This window comes from Hypanus sabinus, chromosome 15, assembly GCF_030144855.1.
Source record: "Hypanus sabinus isolate sHypSab1 chromosome 15, sHypSab1.hap1, whole genome shotgun sequence".
Taxonomy (NCBI): domain Eukaryota; kingdom Metazoa; phylum Chordata; class Chondrichthyes; order Myliobatiformes; family Dasyatidae; genus Hypanus; species Hypanus sabinus.
This window is the reverse complement of record NC_082720.1, coordinates 88,878,014-88,892,681: the sequence shown is the minus strand read 5'-3', so window position 1 is coordinate 88,892,681 and position 14,668 is coordinate 88,878,014. Positions and strand designations below refer to the sequence as shown.

General features: G+C 48.8%; 1 protein-coding gene across 1 annotated transcript in view; it reads right to left on the bottom strand.

The window, feature by feature from the left end:
• The window catches only part of pdgfrb (platelet-derived growth factor receptor, beta polypeptide), a 157,609-nt gene that overhangs the window by 56,457 nt on the left and 86,484 nt on the right, over window positions 1–14,668 (bottom strand). The window contains exons 6-8 of the mRNA XM_059990686.1: window positions 9,048–9,204; window positions 4,391–4,580; window positions 323–438 (exon numbers count right to left, since the gene is read on the bottom strand). Of these exons, the coding sequence (XP_059846669.1) occupies window positions 323–438; window positions 4,391–4,580; window positions 9,048–9,204 (463 nt within the window). The remainder of the gene's footprint in view (window positions 1–322; window positions 439–4,390; window positions 4,581–9,047; window positions 9,205–14,668) is intronic.

Below are 14,668 nucleotides of genomic sequence, written 5' to 3'. Positions count from 1 at the left end.
TTCATGTGTATCATAGCATAGCAGTTTGTATAACTCTGCTCCGGCACCAGTGAGTCAGGTACAACTCTGCCACTGACTGTAAAGAGTTTGCACGTTCTCCCTGTGAACTGTGTGGTTTCCTCCAGGTGCTCTGGTTTCCTCTCACAGTCCAAAGACGTACCGATAGTTAGTCACACAGGTGTAGTTTAGTTGTCCAGGCTTATTGAGAAGAACAAAAGAAAGAAAGGAAGGGGGGAAAGAGGAAGGAAAGCAGAAAAAAAGAACTGTAATCTAGTATTGCTGTGATTCCCTCTGAAGAAGAGTGAAGTAGAGAATTCCTTACCATTTACGCTCAGGGTGAAGGTCAATTCTTTCTTGTCATCCTCATTCCAGACCTGGATGCTGTAATTCCCAAAGTCTTCCTCCTTCACTCGGATGAGATTGAGGGTACACTGATACCTGAGAGGAGGCACAGAAACCATTCAGCTCAGCTCGAGGTGTGGACGTTAACCCCTCACCCCTTCCTAGTCCACAGAGAGATCTACCACCACAGAACCTCAGCTACATATTTCTCTTCTTCAGTTCAAATTTCTAGCTCTGAGTTTCTTCCTCTACGGATGCTGGTTGACCTGCTGAGTGTTTTCAGCATTTTCTGTCTGTAAACTGTTAGATCATAAGACTATGAGACACAGGAACAGAATCAGGCAATTTGGTCCATCAAAGCTGATTTATTTTCCCTCTCAACCCCATTCTCCTGCCCTCTCCCTGTAACCCTTGACAACTTGTCTAATCAACAATCTATCAACCTCCATTTTAAATATATTAAATGATTTGCCCTGCAGATAAACTTTCTAAGATCCATTTACAAGGTCCCCTTGAATACCTTTCAATCACCTACCATTAAAAATATAGAACATATAACAGCACAGTAACAGGCCATTTGGCCCACAATGTCTCTGCTGAACACACTACCTTGCACATGATCCAAGTTTGTACATTCTCACCTTGACTGCATACCTCCGGGTACTCCAGCGTCCTCCCACAGTCCAAGGATGTACCAGTTGGTAGATTCATTGGCTGTTGTAAGTTACCCTGTGATTAGGCTAGGGTTAAATTGAAGGTTGCTGGGCAGCCTGGCTCTAAGGGTTGAAGGGGTCCGTTCCACCCTGCATCTCAACAAATAATTAAAAGACTCTGATTGCCTCCTTGATCCATGACGCCATAATCTTACAATCAGGAATCCCCACAGCCTCCACTGCTCCAGAGAAAACAATAGTTACTTTTAGCGAAGGAGAGAGACAGATTAGGAGAATAGGCAAGGAAATGGCAGATTGAATACAGTGTTGGACTTTGGAAGAACAAAAGGGCAGACTATTTTCTAAATGCAGAGAAAATTCAAAAATCTGAGATATAGAGTGACTTGGGAGTCCTTGTGCAGGATTCCCTGAAAATTAATTTGCAGGTTGAGTCTGTGGTGAGGAAGGCAAATGCAATGTTAGTATTCGTTTCAAGAGGACTGGAATATAAAAGCAAGGATGTAATGTTGAGGCTCTTTAAGGCATTGGTGAGGCCTCACTTGGAATATTGTGAACAGTTTTGAGCCCCTTATGTAAGAAAGGATGTGCTAATATTGGAGAGGGTTCAAAGGAGGTTCACAAAAAGGATTCTAAATTGAATGGATTGTCATATAAGGAGTGTCTGATGGCTCTGCACCTATACTCACTGGAATTTGGAAGAATGAAGGAGGATCACGTTGAAACCTGATGAACGTTGAAAGGCCTTGATAGAGTGGATGTGGAGAGAATGTTTCCTATAGTGGGGAGTCTAGGACCAGAGGACACAGATAGAGTGGATGTGGAGAGGATGTTTCCTGTAGTGGGGGAGTCTAGGACCAGAGGACACAGATAGAGTGGATGTGGAGAGAATGTTTCCTATAATGGGGAGTCTAGGACCAGAGGACACAGATAGAGTGGATGTGGAGAGGATGTTTCCTATGGTGGGGGAGTCTAGGACCAGAGGACACAGATAGAGTGGATGTGGAGAGAATGTTTCCTGTAGTGGGGGAGTCTAGGACCAGAGGACACAGATAGAGTGGATGTGGAGAGGCTGTTTCCTATAGTGGGGAGTCTAGGACCAGAGGACACAGATAGAGTGGATGTGGAGAGGATGTTTCCTATAGTGGGGGAGTCTAGGACCAGAGGACACAGATAGAGTGGATGTGGAGAGGATGTTTCCTATAGTGGGGGAGTCTAGGACCAGAGGGCACAGATAGAGTGGATGTGGAGAGGATGTTTCCTATAATGGGGAGTCTAGGACCAGAGGACACAGATAGAGTGGATGTGGAGAGGATGTTTCCTATAGTGGGGGAATCTAGGACCAGAGGACACAGATAGAGTGGATGTGGAGAGGATGTTTCCTATAGTGGGAGAGTCTAGGACCAGAGGGCACAGATAGAGTGGATGTGGAGAGGATGTTTCCTATAGTGGGGGAGTCTAGGACCAGAGGGTACAGATAGAGTGGATGTGGAGAGGATGTTTCCTATAATGGGGAGTCTAGGACCAGAGGACACAGATAGAGTGGATGTGGAGAGGATGTTTCCTATAGTGGGGGAGTCTAGGACCAGAGGGTACAGATAGAGTGGATGTGGAGAGGATGTTTCCTATAGTGGGGGAGTCTAGGACCAGAGGGTACAGATAGAGTGGATGTGGAGAGGATGTTTCCTATAATGGGGAGTCTAGGACCAGAGGACACAGATAGAGTGGATGTGGAGAGGATGTTTCCTATAGTGGGGGAGTCTAGGACCAGAGGGTACAGATAGAGTGGATGTGGAGAGGATGTTTCCTATAATGGGGAGTCTAGGACCAGAGGACACAGATAGAGTGGATGTGGAGAGGATGTTTCCTATAGTGGGGGAATCTAGGACCAGAGGGTACAGATAGAGTGGATGTGGAGAGGATGTTTCCTATAGTGGGGAGTCTAGGACCAGAGGACACAGATAGAGTGGATGTGGAGAGAATGTTTCCTATGGTGGGGAGTCTAGGACCAGAGGACACAGATAGAGTGGATGTGGAGAGGATGTTTCCTATAATGGGGAGTCTAGGACCAGAGGACACAGATAGAGTGGATGTGGAGAGGATGTTTCCTATAGTGGGGGAGTCTAGGACCAGAGGGCACAGATAGAGTGGATGTGGAGAGGATGTTTCCTATAGTGGGGGAGTCTAGGACCAGAGGGTACAGATAGAGTGGATGTGGAGAGGATGTTTCCTATAATGGGGAGTCTAGGACCAGAGGACACAGATAGAGTGGATGTGGAGAGGATGTTTCCTATAGTGGGGGAGTCTAGGACCAGAGGGCACAGATAGAGTGGATGTGGAGAGGATGTTTCCTATAGTGGGGGAGTCTAGGACCAGAGGGTACAGATAGAGTGGATGTGGAGAGGATGTTTCCTATAATGGGGAGTCTAGGACCAGAGGACACAGATAGAGTGGATGTGGAGAGGATGTTTCCTATAGTGGGGGAGTCTAGGACCAGAGGGTACAGATAGAGTGGATTTGGAGAGGATGTTTCCTATAGTGGGGGAGTCTAGGACCAGAGGGTACAGATAGAGTGGATGTGGAGAGGATGTTTCCTATAATGGGGAGTCTAGGACCAGAGGACACAGATAGAGTGGATGTGGAGAGGATGTTTCCTATAGTGGGGGAGTCTAGGACCAGAGGGTACAGATAGAGTGGATGTGGAGAGGATGTTTCCTATAATGGGGAGTCTAGGACCAGAGGACACAGATAGAGTGGATGTGGAGAGTAAGTTTCCTATAGTGGGGGAGTCTAGGACTGGAGGACACAGATAGAGTGGATGTGGAGAGGATGTTTCCTATAGTGGGGGAATCTAGGACCAGAGGACACAGATAGAGTGGATGTGGAGAGGATGTTTCCTATAGTGGGGGAGTCTAGGACCAGAGTACACAGATAGAGTGGATGTGGAGAGTATGTTTCCTATAGTGGGTGAGTCTAAGACCAGAGGCCTTGATAGAGTGGATGTGGAGGGGATGTCTCCTATGGTGGGGGAGTCTAAGACTGTGAGGACAGCCTCAAAACAGAGGGGGCTATTTAGAATGGAGACAAGGAGGAATTTCTTTAGCCAGAGGGTGGTGAATCTGTGGAGTTCATTGCCACAGGCAGCCGTAACCTAATCACAGGACAACTTACAAACCGATTGGACTGTGGGATGAAACTGGGGACACCCACAGTGGGGTGTACAGTGCTGGAATTGAACTCTGAACTCCAGAACGTCCTGCGTAAGCAAACCGCTACACTGCCATGGTTTCTCCCTTGGTGCAGGCCCAGTGAGAGTAGGTTCTGACCCCCGGGGTGCCATTGCCGATGGATGGCCACATGGATGGATGCCCACATACCTGTTTTCTCCCAGGGACTTGTTGCTGAAGGTCACTTGGTTGGTCCTTTCATTGAAGGGCACATTGTTCTTCAGCCACCTGACGGTGGGAGCTGGGTACGCCGTGATGTTGACAGCAAACATCTTCACCTCGGACAACTCTGCGTACTCCACCTCGGACAGCTCTGTCCTCAGCTCGATGAATCCTTTGTCTGCAGACAGGTGAAAAGATCATTGTAACACAAAGCACAGGAATTCCACACCTTCTGCATACAGGTCATCACAGAGTCAGGTTGACAGAAAGACAGACAGAGGCAGGCCGTCTGGCTCATTGTGTCAATGCAGACAGACAGACAGAGGTAGGCCGTCTGGTTCATCGTGTCAATGCAGACAGACAGACAGAGGCAGGCCGTCTGGCTCATCGTGTCAATGCAGACAGACAGACAGAGGCAGGCCATCTGGTTCATCGTGTCAATGCAGACAGACAGACAGACAGAGGCAGGCCGCCTGGCTCATCGTGTCAATGCAGACAGACAGACAGAGGCAGGCCATCTGGTTCATCATCCCAATGCAGACAGACAGACAGACAGAGGCAGGCCGTCTGGCTCATCGTGTCAATGCAGACAGACAGACAGAGGCAGGCCGTCTGGCTCATCGTGTCAATGCAGACAGACAGACAGAGGCTGGCCATCTGGTTCATCGTCCCAATGCAGACAGACAGACAGAGGGAGGCCGTCTGGCTCATCGTGTCAATGCAGATAGACAGAGGCAGGCCGCCTGGCTCATCGTGTCAATGCAGATAGACAGAGGCAGGCCGTCTGACTCATCGTCCCAATGCAGACAGACAGACAGACTGAGGCAGGCCGTCTGGTTCATCGTCCCAATGCAGCCAGACAGACAGACAGAGGCAGGCCATCTGGTTCATCGTCCCAATGCAGACAGACAGACAGACAGAGGCAGGCCGTCTGGTTCATCGTCCCAATGCAGACAGACAGACAGACAGAGGCAGGCCGTCTGGTTCATCGTCCCAATGCAGACAGACAGACAGACAGAGGCAGGCCGTCTGACTCATCGTGTCAATACTGGACACTGACAATACTGCCATCTACCAACACTTAACAGTTCATTCATTTATTAAGTGCTGTGTCCTATGACATGGGTGATCATGGCCTTGACTATGATTGTATTTGACAAATTTTTCTACAGAAGTGGTTTGCCATTGCCTTTTTTTGGGCAGTATCTTTACAAGACAGGGGAGCCCAGACATTATCAATACTCTTCAGAGATGATGGTTGGTGGTGTGGATAGTGTAGAGGATTGTTGAAGATTGCAGAGAGACATTGATAGGATGCAGAAGTGGGCTGAGAAGTGGCAGATGGAGTTCAACCCGGAGAAGTGTGAGGTGGTACACTTTGGAGGGACAAACTCCAAGGCAGAGTACAAAGTAAATGGCAGGATACTTGGTATTGTGGAGGAGCAGAGGGATCTGGGGGTACATGTCCATAGATCCCTGAAAGTTGCCTCACAGTTAGATAGGGTAGTTAAGAAAGCTTATGGGGTGATAGCTTTCATAAGTCAAGGGATAGAGTTTAAGAGTCGGGGGGTAATGATGCAGCTTTATAAAACTCTGGTTAGGCCACACTTGGAGTACTGTGTCCAGTTCTGGTCCCCTCACTATAGGAAGGAGGTGGAAGCATTGGAAAGGGTACAGAGGAGATTTACCAGGATGCTTCCTGGTTCAGAGAGTATGGATTATGATCAGAGATTAAGGGAGCTAGGGCTTTACTCTTTGGAGAGGAGGATGAGAGGAGACATGATAGAGGTGTACAAGATATTAAGAGGAATAGACAGAGTGGACAGCCAGCACCTCTTCCCCAGGGCACCACTGCTCAGTACAAGAGGACATGACTTTAAGGTAAGGGGAGGGAAGGTCAAGGGGGATATTAGAGGAAGGTTTTTCACTCAGAGAGTGGTTGGTGCGTGGAATACACTGCCTGGGTCAGTGGTGGAGGCAGACACACTAGTGAAGTTTAACAGACTACTAGACAGGTATATGGATGAATTTAAGGTGGGGGGTTATTTGGGAGGCAGGGTTTGAGGGTTGGCACAACATTGTGGGCTGAAGGGCCTGTAATGTGCTGTACTGTTCTATGTTCTATGTTCTATTGTATCCCTGGCGACAGTGGTAGCATAACTAGGACCTGTGATCTGCACCGCCTGCTCATACGACCATCCACCACCTGAACCCATGGCTTCACATGACCCTGATCGGGGTCTCAGTAGGTGCTACACCTTGCCCAAGGGTGACCTGCAGGCCAGTGGAGGGAAGGAGCACCTCACACCTCCTTTGGTAGAGATGCATCTCCACCCACCACCCTATAGAACAATACAGCACAGAAACAGACCATTCAGCCCTCATCTGTTCTGAACATGATGGCAAATTAAAGTAATCTCTTCAGTGATCCATATCCCTCCAATTCCTACACATTCATGTGTCTGTCTAACAGCCTCACATGCATTTCCAACTCCACCACCACCCCGGCAGCACGTTCTCCCTGTGTAAAAAAATCTCGCTTTCTCATCTCCTTTGAAATCAACCCCTTTCACTTTAAATGCATACCCTCTGGTATTAAATATTTCATCCCTGGGAAAAAGATACTGTCTCTCCATTCTGTCTACGCCTCTCATAATCTAGTAAACCTCTATCAGATCTCCCCTCAACCTCTGCTGCTCCAGAGAAAACAACCCAAGTTTGAAGTTCAAAATTCGAAGTATATAGACTATACCCATACAACCTTGGGATTCGTCTCCTCCCGGGCAGCCGCAAAACAAAGAAACACCATGGAACCCATTGAAAAAGACCATCGCACACCCAATATGCAAAAAAAAACACAAATCATGCAAATAGCAGATAGCAAATAAAATTCAGAGCTGAAGACCACGAAAGTGAGTCCAGCCATGAAGCCAGTCAACCCCACAGCAGATTCAGGAGCCCGTTAGTTGCAGGCCACAGCTTAGTTTCTGCCTTTAATGTCTCTCTTCTTCTTTTTTCAAGGTGGATGGGGTTCTGTCAGAATCCCTGAGGTAGAGTTACACTGCGACGTTGTTTGCTTCTGGTGGTGGGACCCACTCCTGGGGGCTCACGATGCCACTATTCCATAGCCCATGAGTGCACCCTTGGGTTCCCGAGGCTTTGCAGCCCCGTGGACAAGCCGACTCTACACTGATGCCACCGACTGAAATGTCACGGGAGAAAACGGAACATCGGGAACAGCGGATCGACCGTCGGGGGCTCTGGACTTGGTGAATAGATTTTGTTAGACTGCAGATCACGGTCTTGCTTGGTGGCTGGAGAGTGCTGATGCCTTTTGCTGAAGTAAGTTGGGGTGGGAGAACGTTGTAGCTTTTCTGTTGCTTGTGTGTGGGAGGGGAGAGTGGGGGGGGCTTTGGGGTTCTAACGGTTTTACTGTCACATATTCTTTGGGCCACTCTTCTGTTTTTGTGGATCTCTGTGAAGAACAAGAATTTCAGGTGGTATATTGTAAACCTATTAAATGGAACTATTGAAACTATTGGTAGATAAAGACAAGAAATGTTCTGGAGTGCAAAGCTGTATCCTGGGAGGAGATGGGTTAGAGGCAAAGAAATGAGAAAAGGATGGGAAGAGGTATAATTAAGCTAAGCATGGGGATTAGTAGATTTATAAAAAATGTTGGTTAACAGTTTGTAACAGAGTTATCAAGAAAAGGGAGGGGGTGTCATAGATAGGCCAAGTGAATTTAAGGACAGGGTGGAAGTTAAAGGTAAAATTGATGAGCTCAGAATGGGAACATGATGCAGTACCAATATGGTCGGTCAATGTAATAGGAAGAGGTGGGAGTATGACCAGGGATGGCTTTGGACATAGACTGTTCTACGTAGCCAACGGAAAGGCAGGCATTGCAAGTGCATGTGGCTAAACCTTTGCATTTGGAGAAAGTGGGAAGAACTGAAAGAAAAATCGTTCATGGTGAGGACCAGTTCTGCCCGACAGAGGAGGGTGGTGGAGGGCAGTGGTTGGTTCTACTGTCAATAAAGAAGTTTGTTGTCATATGCAAAGGCGCAATGAAAATCTTACTTGCAGTGGCACAGACACAGAGGGGTACAGGCCCTTCAACCCATCCAGTCCATGCTGGCCACCCAGCTAGTCCCAATTTCCTGTGTTCTTCCCATATTCCTGCAAGTCCACAACCTCCTGGTACCTGTCCAAATTCTTCATAAATGATACTATCGTACCTGCTCAATCACTTCCACTGGCAGCTCATTCCATGCTCTCACCATCATCTGGGTGAAGAAGTTTCCCCTTAAGTTCCCGTTAAACATTTTCCCTTTCACCCCTAACCCCTCATGCAACCTCAGTGGAAAAGACTGCTTGCATTTACCCTATCTATACCCCTCAAAGGGGCATCACGGTAGTGTAGCAGTTAGTGCAACACTATTACAGCTCGGAACATCGGAGTCTGGAGTTCCGTTTGGGCACAGTCTTTAAGGAGTTTGTACTTTCTCCTGTGGAACATGTGGGTTTTACTGGTCATTGTAAGTTGTCCTGTGATTAGGCTGGGATTAAATCGGTGGGCTGGAAGGGACCGTCTGCAACGTATCTCTACAATCTCCTTCTGGAAAGTGAATGGATTTCTCACCCAGCACAGTAATGTGAAGAGATTTGTGTTCTGACTGATCGGGGTAATAGCCCTTGATGCTGCAGTTGTACCATCCGGTGTCCCCCAGTGTCGCCTCTTCCAACTCGAGTGTTGAGTTCACTTCCTGGCTCCCTTCTGTGACCCTCATCACAGCATCCTGAAGAAAGAGCAGAGACTGGCATTAATCCGGGTACGGACAGCATCTGAATTATCCGGCCTTATGCTATGAGGGTGTGTTTTTTAAAATTTCATTTTATTTAGACATTCAGCCAATAAGCTGCACTGTCCAGCAGCACACTGTCTACAATCTACAGTGACCAATTAAACTACTAACCGGTGCGTGTTTGGAATGCGGCAGGAAACCGGATCAACCAAAGGAAAGCCAGACGTTCCACGGACTCCTTACAGATGACATTGGGATTGAACTCTGAACTCTGACGTCCTGAGCTGTAATAGCAGCATGATAACCGCTACGCTACCGCGGCACCCCCAGTCAGAGGTCGTGCCCCATAGGAGGAGGCCACTCACCCCACTGGCTATATTCTGTCTCCCTATTCATTCGCTTGTTTCTCTCTCACACCAAGCCCCGACTCTGCCACTATCAAACATGGTGAATAATCAATCTAACCACATGTCTGGGACACTGGGGTACCCGATGAGGGCCACGCAGCCACATGGAGGACGTGCAAACTCCACACAGATAGCGGGGCAGGTCAGCATTGGACCCCAGCTTCTGCTGCAACGTGGCAGTGGTCCTACTCACTCTGTAATAAACTCTGGTCACGCCTGCCTGCTCACTGGATCTAGAACATGGAACATGGAAAACGGAACATAGAACAGCACAGGCCCTTTAGCCCACGATGCCGAGTTGACCTTGTAACCTACTCGAAGATCACTTTAACTCTTCCCTCTCATATTACTCTCCATTTTTTAAATCTTCCATCCACTTATCTAAGAATCTCATGACTGTTGCTAAAGTATTTGCCACTCCTGCCAGCACGGTCCATGCATTCAGCACCCTCTGTGCCAGAAACCTGCCCCTGAAATCTCCCCTATTCATTCCTCCAATCACTTTATTATTATGATCCTTCATAACAGCCAAGTGACACCCTGGAAGAAAGCCTCTGTCTCTCCACTTATCATCTCGTACACCTCTATCAAGTCACCTGCTCCAAAGAGAAAAGCTCGAGCTCACTCAATGTATCCTCACATCCTGGCAATCTATGGCAAATGACAATCTAAACCAACTTGTAAAATAGAAAAGGAAAAAGTTCTTTTTCTACAATCCTCTGTAGCTTTTTCTAATCCTGTGTACTGGAGCCTCCATTCTAGACAGTGATGTAACCAGTCAGCATCCTGGGAAACTGGAATGGGTGGTGATACTTGTGGGCTAAGTGCTTCGGTCTGTTGGTTGAAAATGGTGCATTTTTCTGTATGTTTTGTGAATACAGAAATGTGCTGGAAAAGGGCCAGTAACATCACCCTGTTCATGGACTGTCTATCCCATTCCCGTCAGGGACTGGGATCCACACCAGGACCACCAAACTCAGGAGCAGTGAGGCTGATCAACACCTCCACACACTAACCCACCCCTCAATACCCCCAACCACCACTACTTTATCATTTCCTGTCAGTCACCTTATGTACAGACACTCCTGTGCCTAGTGTCACTTTACAATGCAATCAATCTGTACAGATAAGCTATCTAATGTATTTATCTTTATTGTGTTTTTATTTATTATTGTATTCTTTATCTTACTGTGTTTTTTTGTGTTGCAGCAGACCTGGAGTAACTATTATTTTGTTCTCCTTCACACTTGTGTATGGGAAATGACATTAAACACTCTGGAATCGTGAATTTTGATAGACACGTGATCAATAAATGAATCTGAATTGTTCGTCGTAGCTTGTTCCCAGTGAAACAAGTAATACCTGACAGGAGGCAATTGTGGCAAACTCAAAACGTCACCGATGGTTGGCTTAACACGGAACATAGAACAGGACAGCAAAGGAATAGACCCTTCAGCCCTCAGTTGTGTGCCAAACCAGCTAAACCCCACCCAAAATTAATCCCTCTTCCCTACATAATGTCCATATCCCTGCACCTTCCTCATACTCAAAATGTTTCTTAAAAATCTCTAATGTACTTGCCTCTACCACTGTACCAGGCAGCACAATACAGGCATCCACCACTCTCTGAGTAAAAAACTTACCCCCCACATCCCACTTGAACCTACCTCCTCTCAACTTCAAGGCATGCCCTCTGCTATGAGACATTTCAACCCTGGGAAACAGATATTTTCTGTCCACTCTGTCTATGCCTCTCATAAACTCATAAACCTCCATCAGATCTTCCCTCAGCCTCCACCATTACAGAAAAAACAACCCGAGTTTGCCCAGCCTCTCATGATAGCACATGCCCTCTAATCCAGGCAGCATCCTGGTGAACCTCCTCTGCCCCCTCTCCGATCCAGGCAGCATCCTGGTGAACCTCCTCTGCCCCCTCTCTAATCCAGGCAGCATCCTGGTGAATCTCCTCTGCACCCTCTCTAATCCAGGCAGCATCCCGGTGAACCTCCTCTGCCCCCTCTCTAATCCAGGCAGCATCCTGGTGAATCTCCTCTGCCCCCTCTCTAATCCAGGCAGCATCCTGGTGAATCTCCTCTGCACCCTCTCTAATCCAGGCACCATCCTGGTGAATCTCCTCTGCACCCTCTCTAATTCAGTCAGCATCCTGGTAAATCTCCTCTGCAACCTCTCTAATCCAGGCAGCATCCTGGTGAATCTCCTCTGCCCCTCTCTAATCCAGGCAGCATGCTGGTAAATCTCCTCTGCACCCTCACTAATCCAGGCAGCATCCTGGTAAATCTCCTCCGCACCCTCTCTAATCAAGGCAGCATCCTGGTGAATCTCCTCTGCCCCCTCTCTAATCCAAACAGCATCCCGGTGAATCTGCTCTGCCCCCTCTCTAATACAGGCAGCATCCTGGTGAATCTCCTCTGCACACTCTCTAATCCAGGTATCATCTTGGTAAATCTCCTCTGCCCCCTCTCTAATCCAGGCAGCATCCTGGTAAATCTCCTCTGCACCCTCTCTAATCCAGACAGCATCCTGGTGAATCTCCTCTGCCCAGTCTCTAATCCAAACAGCATCCTGGTGAATCTCCTCTGCCCCCTCTCTAAACCAGGCAGCATCCTGGTGAATCTCCTCTGCCCCCTCCCTAATCCAGGCAGCATCCTGGTAACTCTCCTCTGCACCCTCACTAATCCAGGCAGCATCCTGGTGAATCTCCTCTGCACCCTCTCTAATCCAGGCAGCATCCTGGTGAATCTCCTCTGCCCCCTCTCTAATCCAAACAGCATCCTGGTGAATCTCCTCTGCCCCCTCTCTAATCCAGGCAGCATCCTGGTGAATCTCCTCTGCCCCCTCTCTAATCCAGGCAGCATCCTGGTGAATCTCCTCTGCCCACTCTCTAATCCAAACAGCATCCTGGTGAATCTCCTCTGCCCCCTCTCTAAACCAGGCAGCATCCTGGTGAATCTCCTCTGCCCCCTCCCTAATCCAGGCAGCATCCTGGTAACTCTCCTCTGCACCCTCTCTAATCCAGGCAGCATCCTGGTGAATCTCCTCTGCCCCCTCTCTAAACCAGGCAGCACCCTGGTGAATCTCCTCTGTCCCCTCCCTAATCCAGGCAGCATCCTGGTAACTCTCCTCTGCACCCTCTCTAATCCAGGCAGCATCCTGGTGAATCTCCTCTGCACTCTCTCTAATCCAGGCAGCATCCTGGTGAATCTCCTCTGCCCGCTCTGTAAGCCAGGCAGCATCCTGGTAAATCTCCTCTGCACCCTCTCTAATCCAGGCAGCATCCTGGTAAATCTCCTCTGCACCCACTCTAATCCAGGCAGCATCCTGGTCAATCTTCTCTGCACCCTCTCTAATCCAGGTAGCATCATGGTAAATCTCCTCTGCACCCTCTCTAATCCAGGCAGCATCCTGGTAAATCTCCTCTGCACCCTCCCTAATCCAGGCAGCATCCTGGTGAATCTCCTCTGCACCCTCTCTAATCCAGGCAGCATCCTGGTAACTCTCCTCTGCACCCTCTCTAATCCAGGCAGCATCCTGGTGAATCTCCTCTGCACCCTCTCTAATCCAGGCAGCATCCTGGTGAATCTCCTCTGCCCCCTCTCTAAGCCAGGCAGCATCCTGGTAAATCTCCTCTGCACCCACTCTAATCCAGGCAGCGTCCTGGTAAATCTCCTCTGCACCCACTCTAATCCAGGCAGCATCCTGGTCAATCTTCTCTGCACCCTCTCTAATCCAGGTAGCATCCTGGTAAATCTCCTCTGCACCCTCTCTAATCCAGGCAGCATCCTGGTAAATCTCCTCTGCACCCTCCCTAATCCAGGCAGCATCCTGGTGAATCTCCTCTGCACCCTCTCTAATCCAGGCAGCATCCTGGTAACTCTCCTCTGCACCCTCTCTAATCCAGGCAGCATCCTGGTAAATCTCCTCTGCACCCTCTCTAATCCAGGCAGCATCTTGGTGAATCTCCTCTGCACCCTCTCTAATCCAGGCAGCATCCTGGTAAATCTCCTCAGCACCCACTCTAATCCAGGCAGCATCCTGGTCAATCTCCTCTGCACTCTCTCTAATCCAAGTAGCATCCTGGTAAATCTCCTCTGCACCCTCTCTAATCCAGGCAGTGTCCTGGTAAATCTCCTCTGCACCCACTCTAATCCAGGCAGCATCCTGGTCAATCTTCTCTGCACCCTCTCTAATCCAGGTAGCATCCTGGTAAATCTCCTCTGCACCCTCTCTAATCCAGGCAGCATCCTGGTAAATCTCCTCTGCACCCTCCCTAATCCAGGCAGCATCCTGGTAAATCTCCTCTGCCCCCTCTCTAATCCAGTCAGCATCCTGGTAAATCTCCTCTGCACCCTCCCTAATCCAGGCAGCATCCTGGTGAATCTCCTCTGCACCCTCTCTAATCCAGGCAGCATCCTGGTAACTCTCCTCTGCACCCTCTCTAATCCAGGCAGCATCCTGGTAAATCTCCTCTGCACCCTCTCTAATCCAGGCAGCATCTTGGTGAATCTCCTCTGCACCCTCTCTAATCCAGGCAGCATCCTGGTAAATCTCCTCAGCACCCACTCTAATCCAGGCAGCATCCTGGTCAATCTCCTCTGCACTCTCTCTAATCCAGGTAGCATCCTGGTAAATCTCCTCTGCACCCTCTCTAATCCAGGCAGAGTCCTGGTAAATCTCCTCTGCACCCACTCTAATCCAGGCAGCATCCTGGTCAATCTTCTCTGCACCCTCTCTAATCCAGGTAGCATCCTGGTAAATCTCCTCTGCACCCTCTCTAATCCAGGCAGCATCCTGGTAAATCTCCTCTGCACCCTCCCTAATCCAGGCAGCATCCTGGTAAATCTCCTCTGCCCCCTCTCTAATCCAGGCAGCATGCTGGTAAATCTCCTCTGCACCCTCACTAATCCAGGCAGCATCCTGGTAAATCTCCTCCGCACCCTCTCTAATCAAGGCAGCATCCTGGTGAATCTCCTCTGCCCCCTCTCTAATCCAAACAGCATCCCGGTGAATCTGCTCTGCCCCCTCTCTAATAC